Source organism: Gracilinanus agilis, chromosome 5 (assembly GCF_016433145.1).
Source record: "Gracilinanus agilis isolate LMUSP501 chromosome 5, AgileGrace, whole genome shotgun sequence".
Lineage (NCBI taxonomy): Eukaryota > Metazoa > Chordata > Mammalia > Didelphimorphia > Didelphidae > Gracilinanus > Gracilinanus agilis.
Window position 1 is genome coordinate 156388731 of NC_058134.1, and position 24681 is coordinate 156413411.

Sequence of the window (24681 nt, forward strand, 5' to 3'; positions counted from 1 at the left end):
CTTATTCACTTTTCCAAGTGGGGAGAGCTGCAGAGGATCTAGGCCACTGTTCTTTTTTGTCTGTTTCATGGGCCTCATTTAGAGTGAGGGCCCAAACTTCTGGTGATGAAACTTTCTATGTAGGTAGATTTGTCCTTAGACAGTAGACATAGTGTTAGACCTGTTCTCTTAAGCTCTTCCTACTCTGGTGTCTGTTGATATACTTTTTGAGGATCTGGGCTTATTCCCAAACCATAATGAGGATCAAAAATAAGAGTTTTGTAGTAATTGCTGGAAAATCACATTTCTGATTTCCACTAGCTTCTAAGTTTCCTTTTGAGTAATTTTAAGTGAATAAATAATAGCTAAAGGGACCTTAGAAATAACTCAGCCAAATTTTTCTGTCTCTTCTCCTTTTTATAGAGGAAGACTAAAACTCAGAGAGAGGTGAAATGACTTGTCTAAAGTCATCCAGGTAAATAAAGAATGCCACATTTAGAGTTGAGATCCTTTGATTTTTACATCTAGTATTTTGTCTTTAATTCCCTACTTTCTCTTTGGCATCATTGGTGAGAATTTTTGAAGAAATCTTTTAGAGAGATCTGTTATTTAAAATCAAGTGAACTTAAACATAAAAATGTTGACTTTGGAAGTACCAGCTAAAGTAACACAGAGGAATCAAAGCCAGATGAGTCTTCACAATTTTAACATGTGGTAAAAGTTGAATTTTCTGTGATTTTTAATATTTTATAGATATGCACAATGAGGTATGAAGTGGTGAAACAATGGTATGTGATAGAACAAATCATTAGTAATTCCCAGAAGAAGCTTCCTCTTCCAAAACAGATCTTTCATTTTGATCCTCACAACAATCTTATAAGACAAGTGCTACTATCATCCACATTTTCCATATCAGGAAAATGAGAATCAGAGAGATTAAATGACAGTCTTCCTCACTTCAAGTCCTGGGCTCTATCCACTCCAACATAGTAAGAATGAAATTCATAATTTCTACCTTTATTAATACACTCTATTCCTGACTATCCTACTTCTAGCTTTTATAGAAGTAGGTTTATTACCTTGTTTCTAAGATTTTCCTATAACTTAATATCTCAAGTTGAGTGACTTGCCCAGGGAGATTAATAGCAATGAATGAATTAAAGGGCATGTCCTGGCTTTGTGGCTGGCTCTATGCATTATACCACAATTCCTTTTTGAGGACTGTACTTTAAAAGAGAAAAAGCAGGGAAAAGTTAAGAGAAAAGCTGAACAATTAAGGTAATGAACCTACTTCTATAGAAGCTAGAAGTTAGGATAGTGAGGAATAGAGTACATTAATAAAGGTAGAAATTATAAATTTCATTCTTACTAAACAAAAAGCATTGCTATTTCCAAGCATCCGAGAATATTAGAAGATTATTGAGTATAATAAAGGGTAGTCTTATTGTAGTAACCACATGTGGAATTGAGAGAAACTTAAGTTTTGCACAATTTGATGCAGAGTGAAATAAGCAGAACAGAAAACTATACCTATAGTGACTAGAAGAATGTAAGTGAAAAGATCACAGAAAGGAAGTTGACTTCTGAGATGTTCAGTTCTTTTTCAGTCCTGCCTGATTCTTCATGACTCTACCTGGGATTTTCTTGGCAAAGATACCAGATTTGGTTTGCCATTTTCTTCTCCTGTTCATTTTACAGATGAAGAAATTGAGGCCAGTGGAGTTAAGTGATTTGACCAGGGTCAGATAGTAAGGATCTGAGGCTGTATTTGAATTTATTTAGATGAGTCTTCCTGACTCCAGGTCTGTCCACTGTGCCACCTTGCATCTGAGTTAGATAGAGAAGAACTAATAAAGGTTCCAGAGAGCGAACAATGCAGTGTATCTTCTCTTTCCCACATAATGAGAGGACACTACTAGTATAAACTATTGTATTCATAGACTTAGTCACTGTATCAAATATTTTTGTTCAGTAATTTTTCTTTGTTGGGAGGGAGGGGATTCAATTTGGGGGGAGGTGTGGTATCAAAATGCTGTGGTTAAGACATCAGTGATACACATGTGTACATTATTTTTAAAGGAAAAAGCAGTTTATCTGATATGACTTGTTCCTAATGAAGCAGTTCTAGCTTTTAGTAATCCCTTTTTAGTCACTCCATTTTTGTTGTTTTTAATTAAATTTTATATTTCCAATTAGCAAACTTCTTTTTCCTCCCACCTGCAAATTAAAATTTGAAACAAAACCCAATAACATATAAGCGTAATTAAGGCATACAAGTTCCTATATTGGCACCATTCTTTGTATTAGTTCATTACCTCTCGTCATTAACTTCTCTGTCAGGAGGTGATGAAGAGCCATCATTGATCTTCTGGAATTTTTGATTGAATGAATAGTTAATTCATTCCCATTTCCTTGATCTGAAATCTGTAGTCTTTCAAAATTGTTCTTTTTTATAGCGTTAATGTTATAGTATAAATTGATCTCTTGGTTCTTCTGTCTACAATTTGCATTAGTTCATACAAGTTTTCTTTGACACAGTTTGTGTGTGTACATCTAAAATGTGTGTGGGTGTATTCATATTTATATGTTTGTATGTATATTACATTTCCTTTGAGGTACATAGACTGGGTAACACTTGACTTTCAAAAATCCTGTGATCCATTCCTTTATTTCCTACATACATACTCTTAAGAATTTGTTTATGTTGGGGGGGGAAGATCATATAAGTAGGTAGGAGAGATTCCTAGTGCCAGAATTCCCTCCACCAATGTTGATTAGAACCAGTTTTTTATAGGTCTTAGGGAATTGCCTGAGACACACAGATATTAAGTGTTTTGTCCAGGATCCCTCAGCTAGTAAATATCAAAATACAAGATTTGAAACCAGATCTCTCTGACTACCAAGTCTAGCACTCTTATCTATCATGTCATATTGTCGCTTTCTTTAATAAAACATTATAGAATTTGATCTGGAAATCCATCCAAGCTTGATATTAAGAGCTCAATATTTGATTAACTTTTGAAGTGCAATAGTTTCAGGGCCTCCATTTGGGGAATAAAAAATTCATTGATGCTTTTGTGTTTATGTTAGAGTAATTTCAGGACACTTCCTAAACCCAAGTTAAATTTTTCTTTGTAACAAAGAAAATCAAAAATACTTTTTGTGGTGACTATCTCTCTATCTCTCATCTTCCTATCACACATTTTGCTATAATAGTGCCTTGCTTCACATTTTTTTCTCCAGTTATTCAAAGCAATCTGCTTTCACTAATCTTTTCATTTACATTGTGGTAGCAATTGTATTTTATCTGCTTATTTTGCTTTGCATCAATGATGTAGACTAATATTTCTTCTCTTAGCACAGTCTTTCATTCTCCATTTGATAGATATCCTACTATTTTTTTCAGTTCTTTATTACTACAAAGAGTGCTATTAGGAACAAACACATATACTTATATATTGGCAGGTTACCATTAGAATGAAAAAATACATTCAGCATTAGAAAATTAAAAGTTTTTCTTCTGGCCCATAATACTTCATTTTCCTTTCCCTTTTTAAATCGGTTGCTATATTCTCTTTTTTCTGACTTTTCTGACTAGTATGAAGCTTAATGTAGTTACAGTTGATTAGTTGATTAACATAGCTTAGTTTTCTTATCATAAAGCCAGGGTTAAAAGAGACTTATCTAAGTCGAATTTGTACCTAAGCAGAAAATCTCATCTATAATAATTTAATAAGTGTTTATTTAGTCTTAGAACTACAATGATGAGAGGCTCATCATCTCTACAAGTAGCCTGATTTACTTTTAGATAATATTGTTTGGAAGTTTTTCCTTATATGAAGGTGAAATCCATCACTCTTTAACATCATTCCTAGGTTTACCTTCTGAGGCTAAAAGGTCTAACCATTTTATATGACAGTCATTCAAATTTGAAGATAGCTATATGACAAGAGTTCTTATTTGTTATCCACCTATCCCCACGTTAATAGATTTCATACAGAGTTTAGTGATTTTGGGAGCCGTAGTTCTAAATTAAGTTCTACAATGACCGTACAGTTTTGCCAGTAGTGCAATATTGTGCCTTTTTTCTCCTATAGACACTTCAACATTTATTTTTCTATTGTTAAACTTGCAGGTTTGATTGATTTTAATTGGAAACTCAAAGCTTCTTTAATTTGCATTTCTCTACTTATTTTTTGTGGTTTGGTACATTTTAAAAACATGTTTCTTGATAGCTTGTATTTCTTTCTTTGAAAACTGCCTGTGCATATCCTTTAAGAATGTATGTATGAAGAAATGGTTCTTATTCTCATAAATTTGAATCAGTTCTCTACAGATCTTGAAAATGAGAGCTTTATCAGAGAAACATGCTGCAAGGATTTTTTCCCCAGTAAAATGTTTCCCATCTAATTTAACAATGTCACTTATTTGTAGAAAGACTTGAGTTTTATCCTGTTATTCACTTTATCTTCTGTCCCTTGTTTGATCATGAATTCTTTCTTCTATTCACAATTTTGAAAGGTAGTTTCTTCTTGCTCCTTTAATTGGTTTGTGATGTCACTCTTTATGCCTGTCATACCTAGTTGGAGCATATCTTGGTATATAGTGTGAGAGATTGATCTTTTATCTAATTTCTGGCATTTCTTTCCTGGAGTTTTCCCAAGAAATTTTGACCAACAGTGAGTCCTTACTCCAGCTGCTAGGGTCATTTGAAGCCCATTGTTCTACAAGAAATAGAGGCAAAGTCCCAGGTGGAAAATTGCATCTAGCCTAAGAAGATTTGAAGCCAGGTCTCCTGACTCTCAGGTCTGGACACTGCCGCACAACCCTGACCTATTTATCACTGCTTTAGGGGACTTGTTCAATACATTTTGAATCTTAACTAGGTTCATCATCTTGTCTTGCCTTGTCCTCAAAGGATACCATAAAATTTTTTTTCTCAAATGTGTTGAAGTATTCCTATACTAAGTTCACAGTATTTACTTGCATATACTAGTTTAGAAACCTGTTAAATTTTTTAATATTTGAGTTGTCGGAGGTTAAAATTTGCTTATTTGTAGCAGAGATGAAAATAATAAGAAATTTGCTATACCCTATATAAAGTATTGAGTTTTTGTATTTCTGCCCTGGCCAAGTGATTGTTATCAAAGGGCAGGTGAATTTTCCTTTTTTAGAAGAAAAGGTAAAGGGAATTGAGGAGAGCTTTTCCATTTTCTGAGTTCTCAAGGAGAATTAAGTGTTCTTTTGGTTTTTTTTTGTTTGTTTGTTTGTTTGTTTGTTTGTTTGTTTTTTTAATGAGAGAGGCTAAATTGTGAAAAAAGAAGGAAAAAAGGTATTACTGAGATGGAAATGTTCATGTGTCAGGAAGCTGGGAGGTAGATGAGTGAGAGTTAGGAGATAGAATAAAGAAGGACCAATTAACCCTTGAAGCTAAATACTAGATATTAGGCTCTCTCTGAAGCATAACAAGATTCATCCTTGGACAAGGAAACAGCTGTTCATCCCTCAAGAAAAGAAGAGGAAGAGACAGGAGGTGGCACATGTCAAGTGAGTCAAACATGTATTTCCCTTAACACTGTAGTAGAAATAACCCAGAACCCTATGCCTAAGACCTCTGGGAAAAGACATCCTCCCTTTTTCTCCCACAGCCATTGGTCCTGCTTTTTCCTCAGCCCCTGGAACCATCATCCAAGAGAGTGGCCCTTATGGAGAAGGGACTTATCACTATTTAGCTACTTATTGCCAGCAATGGGCACGTCAGTCCAAGAGGCCTAAATTCTCCTCTACCCAGATCATCTCTGGAATTATTATCCATGGAAGGAACTCTTGTGGAGATTTGACCTGACAACCATTTCTGCCATTGTCATAGATCCTATCTCTTTAGCTCCCGAAGGTGTTTGAAAATCCAGAAAAGAAAATTCTTACCTCCAAATTCCTAAACACTTTCAATGGTTGGTACATAAGAAATGAATTTGACTTTTTCATAGAAATGACACAAAAGAAGAACTATTACTATCTATCTTGCTAGTGTAGCTTAAGTATCACTGGCCTTTTTCATCTGTCTTCTAGCTAAATAATCTTATGTGTGTTTCTGCTATTTAGAATGTCAGCCACCTGAGAGTAGGAATTGTGTTATCCTTATAACCATAGTACTTATCAAAGTGTTTTTCCACCACAGTAGGCACTCATTTAAATGTTCTTCATTTATGTGGACGGGGTCTATTAGATGAGAGAACATCTATCTTCCTATTTGTCCTATATATAATTTGCTTTGAATATATTTGTGTGTTTCTCCCATTAAATTATAAGCTCCTTGAGGGCAAGGACTGGGTTTTTTTTGTCCCTTTCTGTATCTCCAACACTTAGCACAATGCCATAGTGACTGGCACATAGTAAGCACTTAATAAATGTTGATTGCTGATTGATTCCTAAAACAGAACTTTGACCAAGTATCCCCTAGATTTGTAAAATTAGTTATTTTCCACTGTGTACTTATGGTGATTTTCATGAGTGGAAATTATCAAATTTGGGGTGAAATTTCTAAAGAGTATTAATTTTTTGCTGGTCAGTTAACCTCTTTAAGTCTCAGTTTCTTTAGCTACAAAATGGGAACAGTAGTAGCTACAGTGTTTAAATGAGGTCATCTATGCAAATCTTCCCCTAATGAAAGGGCTTAAGGAGAAAAGCAGATTTAGTGTGCGAACAGATAACTGGTGTTTTAGAAAATGTTTCAGAACATGACTGGGTGTCTGGATTCCAGCTTTAAAACATGAGTGTCAGTCTGTTTGCCAGGAATGCCTATTAATATGTTTTTATGGAGCCTTGTAAGTCTAATCAAAAGTGCTTAAACATAAAAAGGGAGGAGGGAAAAAACTGCTGATATCTCGCTAGATACCATAGAGAGGAGGAAGAAAGGCAATTAAAAACAAATTCAAAGGAAACATCTCTCAAAAAAGCCAGTAATTTGACTATGGCCCTTAAATTGTTTTATATGCAAATGTATAAAATGTGGATAATAACAGACTTAGTGTATACAGAATTGACTTAAAAATAAGAAAGACTTGGGCTTAGGTCTTGCCTCTGACATATATGGCCTATGTGATTCTGGACTAGTCACGTAACATTTCAACGCTAAGACAAGTTGCATAATGGTTGCAAAAATGTAATGTAACCAGTCAGTAAACATTTATTAATTGCCTACTATGTGCCAGACTAATGTTATATACTGGGAATACAAAGAAAGGAAAAAGACAGCCCTTTCTTCCTAGGAGCTCATAGTCTAATGGAGAAGACAACATGCAAACCATCATGTACAAAAAAATATACAAGGTAAACTTGAGATAATTATAGGAATTTTTGCTGGAATTCGAAGGAAGCCAGGAGTGAGAATGAGGAGGAAGAAAATTCCAGGCACAAGGAACAACCACTGAAAAACACTTGGAGTCAGAAGACAGAGTGTCTTTTTTGAGGAACATCAAGGAGGCCAAGGAAGGCCTAGAGGTAATAGTGAGCTTACTGGAGATTGAGGGTGGACAGATGTCTCATGGATTTTATCCAAAAAATTGATAAAAGAGATATCATATTAGTGGAGATGATAAGCTCAAGTAAGAGTTGTTTTTTTTTAAGGTAGGGAAATGTGAGTATAATGTTAGACTGCAGGGTAGGAACTAGTAGAAAGGAAGAGATTAAAAATAGGAGAGATTTGGGATGATAAATGGGGGGCAGTCTTCTGAAGAAGACTGGAGAGGATGGGATCAAAGGTTTTTAGAGGTTTTCCTTGACAAGGAGAAAGTGGCCTCTTCATCTAAAACAGGAGTTAAAAAAGAGATAGTTGGGGATGATCTATTTGAATGATGTGAGATGAACAAGAAGATCATGAGAATAATCAGAGGTTGGAAACTGGGGATAAGCCAAACTGGCTTTAGATTCAAGAGCAGAGGATAGTAGAGAATTTAGTTGCTTCATCAAGGCCTCAAAATAGGGAAGAGAGGAGAGTATAACTAATGCAGGGGTGATAGCCTGGTAAGTGTTCAGATATAGGATAATACCTATTCCTTGGCCTTAAATCTTTTAGTGGTAGAATTCTGGTTCTTTGCTCATTTTTCATTTATTTCCTTGTTGAATAACTGAAAATTTTGGGAAATTTCTGAGAAAAATATTAAACAGGCATTACTTCTTTGTTGATAATTATGATATTACCAAATTTTATAAAAGATGTAACCTGGTAAATACTTCATTTCTTTCATTCAAGGTTTATAAAATAATAATAAAATAAAAGCCTGGTTCTTTCTTTTTTCTTTTTTTAACCTTTACCTTCTGTCTTAGAATTGATGCTAGATGCTAAGTATTGGTTTTAATTCCACACAATTAAAGCCACACAGCTAGGAAATATCTGAGGTCATGTTTGAACCTAGGACCTCCTGTGACCAGCCTGTGTGCTATGTAGTTGCCCTGCCCTTGATCTATTTCTTAAGGTTCCTTTTAGGCCTAAGTCCTTTGACACTATGAAACTTTAGGAGACTAGATATAAATGGTGGCAATTTTCCCCAGTGCCTTGTCTAGTTCTAACACTAATTTTTATCTTGGAATAATTCCTAATTATTTTTATAATTAAATTGTAAAGTGAGTGAAGCAGTGAATGATGTTATTCTGGAATGTGTAGGAGGATAGGATATTAATGAACTTGAAGGCTTGCAGTAGAATATTCCATGAAGCCAAGAATTTTTTCATTTGGTGGCAACTAGATAGCTCAGTGGATTGAGAGGTAGGCCTGTGGGAGGCCCTAGATTCAAATCTGGCCCCAGACACTTCCTTGCTGTGTGACCCTGGGAAAGTCATTTAACCCCCATTGCCTACCCCTTACCAATCTTCTGCCTTGGAACCAATACACTGTATTGATTCTAAGGCTGAAGGTAAGGGTTTAAAAAAAAAAAAAAAGATTTTTTTCCTTTGGACTCTCCAGTATAATGCCTTATTTGTAGTAGGCACTGACAAAATTCTTGCTGAATCAAAACACATTTTTTTGTTTCCCTTAGGAGTCTCATAAATCCTGTCACATTCTTGCTTTATTTCCACATTCCCAAAATATCACCTTGAAAGTCTTAAAATATATTGGTTATACACTGAAGTCAGATTGCCATATAAGAATGTATGGACTATGAAAGTTCTACTTTCATTTGAAATAAAGCTTTAAAAAATTTTTTAAGTATTTTTCCATGGTTATGATTCATGTACTCCTCCCCCACACACACACACACCCCAGCTGACAAACAGTTCCACTGGGTTATACATGTATTATCACTCAATACCTATTTCTCTATTAATCATTTCTGTAGTAATCTTTTAAAAACCAAAACCCCACATCCTATAGCCATATAAATAAATGAAAAAATCATATGTTTTCCTTCTGCATTTCTGCTCCCACAGTTCTTTCTTGGATGTGGACAGCATTCCTTCTTATAAGTTCTTCAGGATTCTCCTTGATCATTGCATTGCTATCAGTAGCAAAGTCGATTGCATATGATTGTCCCACAATGTTTCAGTCTCTGTGTACAGTGTTTGCCCAGTTCTGCTCATTTCACTCTTCATCATTTTGTGGAGGTCTTTCCAGCTCATGTGGAAATCAAGCAGTTCATCGTTCCCGTTAGCACAATAGTATTCCATCACCATCACATACCACAATTGGTTCAGCCATTCCCCAATTGAAGGAACCCCACCACCACCATTTTCTAATTTTTTGCCACCACAAAGAGCAAGGCTGGGAATATTTTTGTATATTTTTCCTTATGATCTCTTTGGGGTACAAACCCAGCAATGGTATGGCTGGATCAAAGGGCAGGCAATCTTTTAGAGCTCTTTGGGCCTAGTTCCAAATTGCCATCCAGAATGGTTGGATCAGTTCACAACTCCACCAACAATGCATTAATGTCCCAATTTTACCACATCCCCTCCAACATTCATTATTTGCCTTTACTTTCATATCAGCCAGAGTGCTAGGTGTGAGTGTTGTTTTGATTTGTGTTTCTCTAATGAGGAGGGATTTAGAACACTTTCATGTGATTATTGATAGTTTTGATTTCTTTATCTGAAAAAATGGCATATTCATATCCTTTGACCATTTGTCAATTGGGGAATGACTTGAAAATAAAACTTTTTAAAATTTATATTATTTCCACTCTGTCACTTTTTGTTACTCTTTTCTTCCAAGCCTATCATATCTTTATTACTATATATTCCTAATAAAGAGATTATATGCCCAGTTCAGGATTTAAGCAACTCTAATTTGGGTGTGTGTATACATGTATGTGTATGTGTGCTCACTGCCACTTTCATTTGTGACTTTTATTGAATTAATATTAATTCCTACCACTATGTTAATTGATGATTGAAATATTTAATCATGGCTTCAAGTTTTATTTCCATGTTTTTCCTTGAGAGTTTTCAGGAGTCTTCTCCTTCAAGTTATCAACTCTCCCTCTGCTGTGTTCTTTGGGCACTTATAGACCCTTTTTATAAAGGTGAGACCTTGCAAGGAAGTGAACATATGAAGACTTTCTCTGCCCAGCGACCATCATTGCATGAAAGTTTAGTTCTGGTTAATTCCCAAGTATTTATAAAGTTGATATAAACTTATTTCACTTACCAGGTTTTTTTTCCTCATTATTTATTTATTTATTATTATATTTAATGGATATTAACTTTGGAAAGAAGTTTTTTGTTCAGTATTAAAATACCTTTTCAAAAAATTTATTTTAAGGAATGCTTCTCCTCCTCCACTTTAATTTTTTGTTCTTTATATGTGAAATGAATCATCTTCATCAGAATAAAAGTCTAAGACTTTGGAAGATTTCTTAGTTTTGAAGGGGAGTGGCTCCCTCTTGTGGAACTTAGCTCTTATCAAATGTTCAGTTGACTTTTTGAAATGATTTTCCTCATGAGATACTTTTAAAAAAATTACATATATACATGTTTTGATGTTACCACAGAGATTTTCAAACACAGAGTTTATCAATTGTTGTTTCACCTGATAGGGATGTAAGCCCGTAAAAAAAATATTCACTTACCTTCTAAGGTCTTAAAATCCATATATAGCATTAGTTCCAAGGCAGAAAAAGAGGAGTATGTGCTGGGCATTTGGGGTTAAGTGACTTGTCCAAGGTCACACAGCTAGTTCTAAGGGCAGATTTGATAAGATCTTTGAAAACAAGAAAATATTTGTTTTTCAGTTGAAAGGAGAAACTTTTATGTGGATCAGCAGTTGCCTTATGTCTTTTGGCTCTGCTTTCATCACTTTGCACCACTGTACCACACCAGATGAGTCCCTGAAATCTTCATTTTGATAATTTATGATATTGTCTTACAATTGTATCACAATTTGTTCTATTATTGGTTCTTAAGCACAACATATTTTGTTTCCAGTTTTTTGTTATCATAGTTAATGCTTCTATGAACATTTTGTACATTGGCATTTTTTTCAGTCATTAACTTCTTTGGATATGATGATAGTTGTAGAATATCTGGATCAAAACTGAATACTTCTTTTTAGAAACTGAGTGTCCCTTAAAGTACAATAAAACTTTCAACCTCCAAACTTTTAACATTCATTTGCTTATTTATCTTTTGAAGTTTTTAAGTGAATGACATGATTATTGGAGATCCATTGCATATATTCTGTTTGTCTTTATTTAGATTTTTGTTTTTGTAATCTTTAAATATAAAGGTTGGGTTAAGAAAGATCCTCACAATTTTTCATCTTGAATTGGATCTTTGACTATTGTTGATTACTTATTCTTATATTAGTTCCCTTCTAATGAATACATCTTACCAGTAAATAGAGATAAAGGGATATAGGAAATTATATAGTGATCATTTAATCATATTCTTTCAGGCTTTGTAGTTTCTCAGCAGCAAGCAGTTTTGAACATCTTTACTATTTACTTATAAACATACTGGCCAGGGGGAAATTTTGTACTTTGCTATTAAGGGTATTTATGGAGAGGCATATGTTTGGAAAAAGAATTTTACCCTGTCATAAAAGTAAGGGAAAAGATAAAATACAGAGAGGAGTAATGTGAGTAGTGTCATTACTTCAAAAACAAAATAAAACAGAAATAAAACTCATGGCTAAAAAAGGCAATGCATAGTGGAAGAACTGCTAGATTTGATATTAGAGGACCTGTATTTAAATCCCAACTCTTATTTTACTTATTATCTGACCTTTGTGACTGAGCAAATCACTTCTGAATTTTATGTTCCTTTTGTATAAAATGAGATGATTGGGCTAGATGACCTACTGTAAAAGTTTCCTTCCAGCTTTAGTATTTGAAATCTTTTTCATTTTATGAAATGTTCATACCTCCTGAAATTTATAGATAGTTTCCCTAAGTATTAAGGAAGCATTCCAAACATTTTAAGTTTTGCACTATGTATAATTATGGAACATGGTAATTTTTTTTGGGTTAATTTCTACCATTTTTTTGTGCTGAAAAACTCAAATTTTAAGTAGTGCAGAAGTGTTTATTTACACATCAGAATAATTAATGGAATAATTTTCAACAATACATTTTTTTTCAACAATACATTTTAAATTTGAGTTTTGAGAGCTTTAAAGATCATGTGTGGCTAAGATAAAAACTTCAATCAGATGTTGTCTCTAGGAACAATTATTTTATCTGGATTTCATAATGAAAGAATTGGAGTCAGTTATGAATTTTATGCCATAGAATAGCACCCTCTTAATTTATAGGTGCAGTCTGGTACTAGTCCTATTTGCCAGCAACTGGAATGTTGAGATTCTTTGTTATGTTTAAATGCTTTTGCTGCTTTATAGCGTGTCCTTGCACAATTTTCAGGCCCAGATACAGTTTGTTCAACTTAATTAGTCACATCATAAAGATATGAACCTACTAGTGAAATTAGAAAAATTAGAAATTTATCCGTCTAATAATCTCTTTATTAATATAAACAACGTGAGGAAATCTTATGCTGCATAGCAGTGATTATTATAGCTTTATTTACAGCTGTCTTTTCACTTTGCCATACACCAGTAAACTATATAGTAAAGAAAAAACAATCCCTAAATCTCTTAAATGTTAAAATTTAGGAGCAAGCAAGTAAGGTTAAGGAATGGGAGAAGTATGCAAAAGAAAAACCAAATAATTGTTTTGAACATATAATTAGAATTATTGAAAGCAGATTGAGATTGAAATCAGTTGTTCAGATTTTAAAAATTGGTTATCTCTGTTTGGAAATAATAGATGAAATAAGATGAGACAGGCATTATCAGAATTTCTTCTCTGTCATTTGATTAAACTTTTTTCTCACAGGTTTAGAGTACTATATAGCTACACATAAAGCTTTTGCCTTATTTCCTTCTATTTCTCAGTTCTTTGGTAAAGTTCTTTTGTGATCCTGCTTGCTACTGGGGTGGCAGTTGGGTAGAAATAAAATTAAGTTTTTGGTGTAAGCACATGGATCAGTTTGTGATTTTTTGCTCACATAGTTGGCAGTGAGGAATGGAATGCTCAGTGAGTGCATTAGAGGTTATAAATTAGTCTTCTTTTTGCTCTTAGTTCATTATGTTTTTATTTTGTTAGGGTTCTTAGTATCCTAGACTGTGGATATACCTGAAATTTCTTTTTCTGTTGTGCATGATTTTTATTTCAGAGAAATTTGCAAAGTCATTAGATTTGAAGAAAGTGCTTTGCCCCCTATATCTTGTTGATCATGTGATCCAGAAACCTGTCACTAACGATCTCTTAATTGCCCACTTTCCAAAGGCCTTTTTTCCAATTTTATCTTTTTTGACCTCTTTGTAGCATTTTATCTTGCTGACTGTTTTTCAATTACTCTCTTTTTTTCTGTCATTTTTATTTTTTTGATTCCCAAGTCTATCTTACCAGTAATCAGATTCTATCTGTCATTTTTCTCTGTCCTCAGTTCCAATATAATATCATCATTTACCTTCTGTCCATTTACAAATGGATGTCCTGTAGGCATCTCTAAATCAATATGCTTAAAATAGAAACTTGTCTTCCTTACCCTTATCCCTCTTCCTGTCTTAACCTGTTTATGCACAGAGTACCACCATTTCTAAGATCTTTTAGGTTCACTTCCAAGAAGTCAGCCTTGATTTCTTACTTCCCTTAAACTTTCCCCATATCTAGTCAGTTTCCAAAGTTTTAAAAGTCTGTCTTGATCAATCATCAAACATTTATTAAGTACCTCTAATGTGTCGAGCACTGTACTAGGCACCAATAATAGAAAGATGAAAATATAAACTCCTATCCTCAAGAAGTTTACATTCTAAAGCCATGTTGGTGAAGATGTGGCACACATGCCCTAGCAAGCTGGAGGGGACTGCTCTGTTCCCCCTCTCCACCATGTCTAAGGACATTTTTTTTGCATGTCCAGCCAACCAAAGCGAGCACATCCTCCTCCCTCTATTTCTGAGGTAATACAGGGGGCTCATAGGCAGCTTTGAAGGTGCAGTTTGGGCATGCAACCTTTAAAAGATTCTCCAACACTGTTCTAAAAGGAGGCTACTATATGTAAAAAGGTAAAAGTAAGGAAAAGCAACTTTTAAAGGGAACATAGAATATTTGGAATCTAGGGTACAAAACCAGAAAATTGGTAAGAGTTATATAGATCAGGACTTAAAAGACAGTCTTTAAAAGAAATGGAGCTGTATTTATATAAATCATGTTTCTTCCACCATTGATGCCTGTAGCAATGGTTCTATGTCTCTTCAACCATTGTTCACTATCACTCAAACACTGATGAAAGGGGAACATCTGATGATCTGATATCTGATAATCAAGAACAAATGCTTATTAGTAGAACCAACATTCAATATTTTTAGAGAAAATAATACAATTCCTGAAACATTGTATGTAACTTTTTTCCACTTTTGATTTTTATTATAAAATCAAGAGTTTAATTTTATTAGAAAATAAAAATTAGGCCACTGAATGAAATAAAAGCACTTCTGAGAATTCAGCAAATATCTCCTTCATTTTTTAAAAGGAAAAACGGTCTTTTGCCTGACAAAAATATTAGTAAGACTACTTAAAATAGCAACAATATTTCATGCTATATTCAAAAAATGTAAAATTTAGGTTTATTATTGGAGGAGTAAAAGACCCAACAAATGATCACATTTAAGTTTCTTTGCAACAACTTTTTTGGGGGAGAAATAGGATTTTGTTTTAGTTTAAGACACCACGTTACAACAGTGATTAACTTTAAATTATATACTTAAAAAACTTTTTTTAGCTATTTGACCTCCAGTATTTTAAGTTTTTCATATTGACCCAGCTGAGATAGTTTTACATAACATTTTTTAAAAATTGTCATAATCTACAAATGCAGGTTTTGTTAAAATATATTTAATTAACACTAGCAATAGCAATTAGAGAAGAAAAAGAAATCGAAGGTATCAAAATAAGCAATGAGGAGACTAAGCTATCACTCTTTGCAGATGATATGATGGTATACTTAAAAAATCCTAGAGAATCAACTAAGAGGCTGGTAGAAATAATCAACAACTTTAGCAAAGTGGCAGGATACAAAATAAATGCACATAAATCATCAGCATTTCTATACATTTCCAACACATTAGAACAGCAAGAGGTAGAAAGAGAAACACCATTTAAAATCACCCTAGACAATATAAAATACTTGGGAATCAATCTAACAAAACAAACACAGCTATTATACGAAAACAACTACAAAACACTTTCCAAACAAATAAAACTGGACCTCAACAATTGGAAAGCCATTAACTGTTCATGGGTAGGACGAGCTAACATAATAAAAATGAACATCCTACCCAAATTAATTTACCTATTTAGTGCCATACCTATCAAATTACCAAAAAACTTCTTTACTGAATTAGGAAAAACTACAACAAATTTCATTTGGAATAACAAAAGATCAAGAATATCAAAGGAAATAATGAAAAAAAATGTGAAGGAAGGGGGCCTAGCAGTACCAGATATTAAACTATACTATAAAGCAGCAGTCATTAAATCAATATGGTACTGGCTAAGAGATAGAAGGGAGGATCAGTGGAATAGACTCGGGGTTAATGATGTCAGCAAGACAGTGTATGATAAACCCAAAGAGCCCAACTTTTGGGACATGAATCCACTATTTGACAAAAACTGCTGGGAAATTTGGAAAACAATATGGGAGAGATTAGGTTTAGATCAACATCTCACACCCTACACCAAGATAAATTCAGAATGGGTGAATGACTTGAATATAAAGAGGGAAACTATAAATAAGTTACGTGAACACAGAATAGTATACTTGTCAGATCTCTGGGAAAGGAAAGATTTTAAAACCAAGCAAGAGTTAGAGAAAATTACAAAATGTAAATTAAATGGTTTTGATTATATTAAACTAAAAAGCTTTTGTACAAACAAAAACAATGTAGTCAAAATCAGAAGGGAAACAACAAATTGGGAAAAAATCTTTATAACAAAAAACTCTGACAGGGGTCTAATCACTCAAATATACAAGGAGTTAAAGCAATTGTATAAAAAATCAAGCCATTCCCCAATTGATAAATGGGCAAGAGACATGAATAGGCAATTTTCAGATAAAGAAATCAAAAGTATCAAAAAGCACATGAGAAAGTGTTCTAAATCTCTAATAATTAGAGAAATGCAAATCAAAACAACTCTGAGGTATCACCTCACACCTAGCAGATTGGCTAAAATGAAAGAAGGGGAGAGTAATGAATGTTGGAGGGGATGTGGCAAAATCGGGACATTAATGCATTGCTGGTGGAGCTGTGATCTGATCCAGCCATTCTGGCTGGCAATTTGGAATCATGCTCAAAGGGCTATAAAAGACTGCCTGCCCTTTGATCCAGCCACACCATTGCTGGGTTTGTACCCCAAAGAGATCATAGATAAACAGACTTGTACGAAAATATTCATAGCTGCGCTTTTTGTAGTGGCAAAAAACTGGAAAATGAGGGGATGTCCTTCAATTGGGGAATGGCTGAACAAATTGTGGTATATGCGGGTGATGAGATACTATTGTGCTAAAAGGAATAATAAACTGGAGGAATTCCATGCAAATTGGAGAGACCTCCAGGAACTGATGCAGAGTGAAAGGAGCAGAGCCAGAAGAACATTGTACACAGAGACTGATATACTATGGTAAAATCAAATGTAATGGGCTCCTGTACCAGCAGCACTGCAATGACACAAGACAGCTCTCAGGGATTTATGGTAAAGATGCTGCCCACATTCAGAGGAAGGACTGCAGGAGAGGAAACATATAAGATAAACAATTGCTTGAATGCATGGGCTGAGGCGGACATGAATGGGAAATAGACCCTGAACAAGGACACATGGTACAACCAGTGGAAATGTGCGTTGGCCATGGTGGGGGGAGAGCGGGGGGTGAAGGGGAAAGTAGGGGCATAAAGTATGCAAACAGATTAAAAATGAATATTAATAAATGTCTAATAAAAAATATATTTAATTAGTCATTAAAAATTTATTAAGTAACATGCCAGATGTTGTGCTGGCTGTTGGAAGAAACAAAGACAAAATGAAAAAATCCTTGCCTTCAAGGAACTTATATGCTATCAAAGAAAACACATAAGTGTATCACATATATGTGCATATATAAATACAAAAGCTAGCTAAGTGGACCTGGAGTCAGAAAGAATCATCTGGAATTCAAATCTGACCTCAGACACTTACTGGCTTTGGACTCTGGGCAAGTCACTTTAATCCTCTTTACCTCAGTTGTCTTGCTTGTAAAATGAGCTGGAGAAGGCAGTGGTAAACTACTCCTGTAGATTTGCCAAGAAAACCTTGAATGGAGTCCCAAAGAGTTGGACGTGATTTTTAAAAAGACTGAAACAAATACAAAATATATATGAAGGAAATATGTGGTAACGGGAAGGATACTAGCTACTGAAGAAACAAGGAAAGGCTTCAAGTAAGAGGTGGTTCTTGAACCAAGTTTTGGAAGCAAGTTGGGGATTAAAAAGCGAGGAAAGGGTATATTCTACTTATGGGGTACAACTTTAAAAAATAATAGATCTCAGCAGTGAAATATCCTATTTAATGTGAATAGTAAATAGGCCACATGTTAAATGTGTGAAAGGGAATAATAATTATAAGTTTGGAAAGGTATGCTAGAGTGGGTAGAGTTTTAAATGCAAAAAGAGAAATTTGTACTATAAACAGAAAGAGAAACCTCACACTGGAGTGGAGGTTTGTTGTCATCATCATTTTATTGATGGGGTTGAGAGGGAGAGGTGTCAGGAATTCAAGTGGGTGGGCCTGTGGCAAAGTGATAGCATTGTCACACTTGTGCTTTAGGAAAGTCTTTTTGGCAACTGTATGAAGTCTTCTCCATCACATACTGGCTACATCCTGTGAGAGGACACCAGACCTCTATATTGTTAACATGAGTCCCATAAATAGCTATCCAGTGCTTTTTAGCAAGAAGACGCCAACCTTTACTATTTGATTTCTCTTCCTTTTACCTTAACTGATCTCTCCTGAAGTGGATTCTCATTATTTCTTGGAGGAAAAGCAGCTGCTTCCTCCTTAGAAGGTGTCATTTCCTTCCCCTTTATGTGAAGAACCTTATATTTATGACATGGTGCCAGATGATCAGTGGGCCTTCCTCTCTCTTCTGCCTCATTTGTCTTCAGAACATCTGACAGGTTAAATTTCTTTTTTGGTTTTTGAGATACTTTGTTTTTACATGGAAACTTTTCACTCTTTTAAGAAATACTTGTATCTTTCTGATAATTTGGAATGGTGAGGAATTCCTGAAGTTCTTTCTTTCTTTCTTCTAGAAGGAATACTAGCCCACATTTTATTTTAGATTTCAAGCTAGAAGACCCTTAAAGATTATTTAGTCCAAAAATCTCATTTTATATTGAAAGATAAATTAAGCAGTCCTTAATTTCTTTTTATCTATTTGATAAGCTATGTGTAGAGTATTAGAACCAGAAAGGACCCTAGAGATTATAATTTTAGAGATAGGGAAACTGATGTCCAGAAAAATAAGGTGAGCTAATAATATTCTCTCCACCACTTAACCTAGGAGCAAATGAGATAATAAAACAAAAGAAGTTTGGAAATTTATAAATGATATGCAAGTGGAAATTGTATATTTTGACTATCTTATAATGCAGGTAGCTTCTTCTCTTAAATCTTAGCTTAGAATTATCATATAGATATAGATAGGGCTAAGGCTAGAGAACTGTCTAGCAAATAATGAGAATCATAAAAAACAATTATGTTCCTGAAAAGCTTATTGTAAGTCACATTTGATACCTAAATCCTGTTTTCCCATAGTCTTAATTATAAAATCAGAAACATTCTGGTGGCTTTTAGGACATCCAAATACTTGTTCCAGAAGAATACTTAATGTTGCTAAATATTAAAATGAACAATTGGACTTTAGAGTAGAAAAATCCAAGTACTCCTCAGTTCTTGGGAACTGGATAGATACCATAGTGGATGCAAGATGATAAGAAATCTCTAAAATTTTTTTGGTGGGGGGAAGGCGTGGCTATTACTGTGTAGAATGAATTTTTCACTATTCTGATAGGTAAATTTTATTTTGAGGTAACCATAATTCTATATCATAATTAATAGTGTTTGTATTAGTAGTATAGTGGACAGAGAATTTGACCTGAAGTTAGGAAGTCCTAGCTGTTGATTAACTTTTTTCTGCCTCAGTTTTTTTGTCTTTCAGATAGAGTAGAGCACCTACTTCTCAGGGTGGTAGGATTAAATGAGATATTTGAAATGTACTTTGCAAACCTTAAGTTTCTGTATATATAAATACTAGACATGCAAGTCTTTTGTTAATTATGACTGTTAACATTTCATGTTGTTTACAATAAATAGCCTAAATCTTAGAAAACCTTGAACAGAATTTTGCTACTCCATTGGCATTTTACTGGTAAAAATGTTGTTGAAGATTAATCACATGACACTAGTATAACACCACAGCAAGGCAAGGCCAAGGCAAATCAATAAATATTTATTTAGCTTTTAGATGCTAATCATTATGCTAAGTAATAATGGTATTAATAGAAGCAAAAAAAGTCAAGGAGCTTACATTCTAATGGGGAAAGACATATAAAGAGGAGTTGAAGGACAATGGAGGAGAGAGAAGAAATTGGGAGATTCAGAAGCCCCTCCAGTGAGGGAAGTGAATCCAGGTTGGTCTGGGCCCATCATCAAAGTGGAGGCCCCTGGAAGGAATTCTCTTTGTAAGATCAGAGAAGCAGAGGGATATGCCAGGACCAGAAGGCCCAGGAACTCGGGGGAATTCTCATCTGAATAGGTAGATCAATCATGTTGGTAGATTCCAAAGAATCAGAAGTCCAGTAGAGGATGGGATGGAGATGATGGTTATGGCCACAATTCTAAAATGGTATTCCTGAAAGGAACTCACCATTTGAAGAAGGGGGGAATTCTGCTTATATTTGCTATATAGATAGTTATTTATTGATTTTGAAAAGATGTAATGCCTTGTTCATTTATAGTATGTGAACAGTTTGAACAAGGTTAGGTTCTTTTCCCTAAAAGAATGAAATATATTTGTGAAAATTCAAATCAGTTTATTTACTGACAGGCACTATTTACTAAAGTTGGTAGAAACAAATATTTAATAGTGTAAGTAGAACTAAAATGAATGAATATGTTAATTGTGTTCCTATTTTCTTTTAAGGTTACTTTATATAAGGAATGCTCATTTCCAGTTACCCAGGTTTTGTTTAGAGACTTTACCATTACCAAACCGTTAATACTACAAAAATCCTTCTTTTCAGTTTTCAGTTTCTCCAAAACATTTTCTAATTCAACTAGGTGGCATAGTAATGAAAATATTGGACCTGGAGTCAGGAAGATCTTGAGTTCAAATCCAACCTCAGGCACTATTGAGAGGTTTTTCACCAACTCTCTTAATAACTAACTCTCTCTCTCTCTGTCTCTCTCTCTCCATACACACACACACACACACACACACACACACACACACACACACACACACATATTAATTTATTTGTTTTTTGCCTCAAAGTAGGTATTATAATAGTAACACCTACTTTCAAGGGTTCTTGTGAAGTATCAAATGATATCATAGTTATAGAGTACTTTGCCAAGACATAGTTAAGTAATAATAATAATAAAAATATATATTTTATACTCAGTGTGCAATATTATATACTATATTTAATAGGGGGAAGAATTAATTATTAATGTTTTTTAAAATATCATTTATTTCTCCTTGACCATTAAGAAATAAGCAGAAAATGATACTAACCTATACTCTTCCTTTTAGGTAAAAAGAACCTATTCTCATGGTACATATCGAGCTGGCCCAATGAGACAGATCAGCTTGGTAGGAGCAGTGGATGAGGAAGTGGGAGATTACTTTCCAGAGTTTCTTGACATGTTGGAAGATTCACCTTTTTTAAAAGTAAGGAAAATTTCAGAAATATATTTATTTGTATGTAATAATTCTCTATAAGGCATAATGGAAAGAGCAATGAACTGGAGTCAGAGACCTGGGTTTCAGTCTAAGCTCTTAAATCTTTCCAGTTATGACTATGGACAATTTATTTAATTTCTTTCAGCCTCAATTTCCTTATTGAGGGATTATAATGGGGATAATAATGCTTTGATCACCTTACAGAGTTATTGTGAGGCAAATATTTTGTGAACTAAAACACTATACAAGTGTGAATTATGATGATGATGATATGAGGGATGTGGTGCAATATTAAAGTATTACTGCAAGCTATTGACTTCAAGTTTTTCATTTTACTAAACACAATAATCAAATGTGCAACTTTGGGACAAGGTTAAAGATTTTTGTATCACATCTCGAATTTTAGAAGTGTTTGAATTGTAAGAAAAAAAGCAGAACATAGAACTAACTAAGCAAGTATTTTTTTTCCAATTTCCATTTCTAACAGTCTAAGTTATAACTGAGTAGTTAAGTTGCTCACCAATAAATTGTAATTATCAATTATTAACTAAGAAATCAAGACTAATAGAAATTAAATTACAAACAGAGCTAGGGGGAAAGGGGAGCATGGCAAGGAAGTAATTATGTATAATGGAAAGGAAACTCAGGAGGATTTTGTTTTGTGTCTGGTTTTGCTAACTGCTTCCTAGCAATATTAATTTAGGCAAGGTCCTTATAACTAAGGCAGGCCTTGTTTCTTTCTACCTTGATGGTATAAAGCGGTTGGCTTACTGAGTACTCTAGTTTCTTCTTACACTGAAATTCATTAACCTTCAAGCAAGTGTTGATAGTTTGGCCATGGCTTGTACATCTCGGAAAATAATTTTTACAATTTGTAGGCTGCTGTAGTGACTTAATTATAAGTGGAACTTATGATCTGTGCTAAGTGACTAGCCATTTAGTTGGAATTTCAGAAGTCAAAGGTTAACATTATTAAGCTAAAAGTCTAAGGAACCAAAAAGCATTAGGTAGGTAACATGAATTCCTCCCAGTTATATTTATTGTGAATCACATGAATTTCTCTGAAATCTATGGAGCCCTTCTCTCTGTTTGCTTTCTTTCCATTAATATCTTGTGTGTACAAATTTGGTCTCTTCCTTTTTGTTAAGAGTTGTATTTGTGCTCTTCTGTTTCCTTCTCCTAACCCCTCCCCTTTTCCTTCCTCCTATTGTTTTCCATTCTCATTTGCCTCTTTTCTGCCTGCCTCCCCCCTGCCCTTTTCATCTCTACTTTAATTGGACATAATATGGCTTAAATTTTAAGTATTTATTACTAAATACTTGTTATATTTATTAAATAACAAATTGGTTTCATTTTTACTGTAAAAATCAGGTGAGTTAAATTTTTTAAAAAATATTTTAAGTTGCTTCTTTTACTTATTTAGCCCTCAGTTGATTAACTTCCTTCACTCCAGTCAGTAGTCCTTATTTTTTCCCCAAAAGGTTTTGTCCTAATCTAAGAGATGGCCTCCTCAGTTGGGAGCCAAGCAAAGGTAAACTTTGGTTTGGATTTGGTTTCCTTTTGTCATTATCAGTGAATGAAACACATCTTAAGTTTTATCTTTTTTTGAACTCATACTTCTCTCTTCATTTTCACAGGCATCTACTAATGATCAGGAAAGCCTTCCTTCTGATGTTTACTGATTGCTATTGCTATAGCTTATGTGATACGGGGAAAATTAAAAACACAAATTTTAAAACTCTTAGGCTGTCTTCTTATATTTTTCCTCCATTTCACAGCCAAACTCCTGGAAAAAGTTGTGCCTATACTTTTAATCTACTTTTTCTCCTCTCATTATTTTACTGTCAACTTAAATCTCTTTCTCTAAAGTTTTCAGTGATCTCTTAATTGTACAAATCAGTGGCTTTTTTTCAGCCTTTATCTCTCCTGGCCTCTCTGTAGCATATATCAGTATTGTCTTTTCTGACTACACTTAGTTTTCTGTGTAGGTTTTCCTGGCATTGTTTTATTTTGATTTCTTACCTAAATGTTTCACTGGTCCTTTTCAGTCTCCTTTGTTATAACTCATGTAACCTATATTCTTTGTGTGAGGATCCCTCTTCTTTATATATATACCTTTATCTCAGTGATTTCCTTCACCTCCCATGGCTTCAATTATATCTATCCATATGACCCTTAGGTTTCTTTTTTAAGCCCTAGCCTCTTTCCTGAAATCCATTCCTATTTTGCCTACTGTGTCTTGGGCACTTCCAAATGAATACCTTTCAGGCATCTTAAGCTCAACATATCCAGAACAGAATCCATTATCTTCCTTCCAAAATCAACCAGCTTTCCTAATTTAAATGAAAATAACTACTTTTCCAGTCACTTATATTTACAACCCCAGAGCCACCCCCAATTTTTCACTCTGCCTTACTACCATCCTCAAGTAGTTGACAAGTTTTATTGATTCTAGTTCCACAAATGTCTCTCACAGTAACTAATTCCTGTCTTTCCATTCAGTCCCTTAATAACTGGACTAATTGCAATAACCTATTATTTGGTCTTCCTACCTCCTATTCTATCCTCTCTCCATTCCTGCCAAAGTGATTCTTCTAAAACTCATGGCTGATCATGTTATTCCCTGCTCAGAAAGTTCCAGTGGGTCCCTGTTGCTTCTAGTGTTAAATCCAAACTTTTCTCACATTTAAAGTGTTTCACAAGATGGTTTCAGCCTCCTTTTCCAGACTTCTTATGCATTTTTCTTCTTCATTCTCTCTCTGGTCCAACCAATTGGCCTCTCATTTCCTCATATAGACATTCCATCTCCTTGTCTGTGCCTTTGCACAGGCTGTCTCCCAGCACCTGAAAAGTAGTTCTTGCTCAGCCCTGTACTTTAGAAGTCCTTAAACCCTTAGGACAAGCACCATGAAAAAAATTTCTTCCTCATATTTCCTCTATCTCCAGCTTTCTAGGATGTTATCTTTCTCCTCCTCTCCTAATTTGCATTGTATTAATTGCCTTATATTTCCTTGAATACATTTTGTATCCTGTTATGTGTGAATGTGCTCCAGATAGTGTGTTAGCTCCTCAAGGGCAGGAAATTTTTTTTTATCTTTATTTCCCCAGTGCTTTGTAGGAACACCTGGGGGAGAAATATATATATATATATACTTTTATATATATATATATATGTATATATATTTCTTATAATAAGCCTTATAACTTAGTGTG

General features: G+C 34.3%; 1 protein-coding gene across 1 annotated transcript in view; it reads left to right on the plus strand.

Annotated features, from left to right (window-relative positions):
- The window catches only part of RSBN1L (round spermatid basic protein 1 like), a 97052-nt gene that overhangs the window by 60787 nt on the left and 11584 nt on the right, over positions 1-24681 (plus strand). The window contains exon 4 of the mRNA XM_044678175.1: positions 21319-21456. Within this exon, the coding sequence (XP_044534110.1) occupies positions 21319-21456 (138 nt within the window). The remainder of the gene's footprint in view (positions 1-21318; positions 21457-24681) is intronic.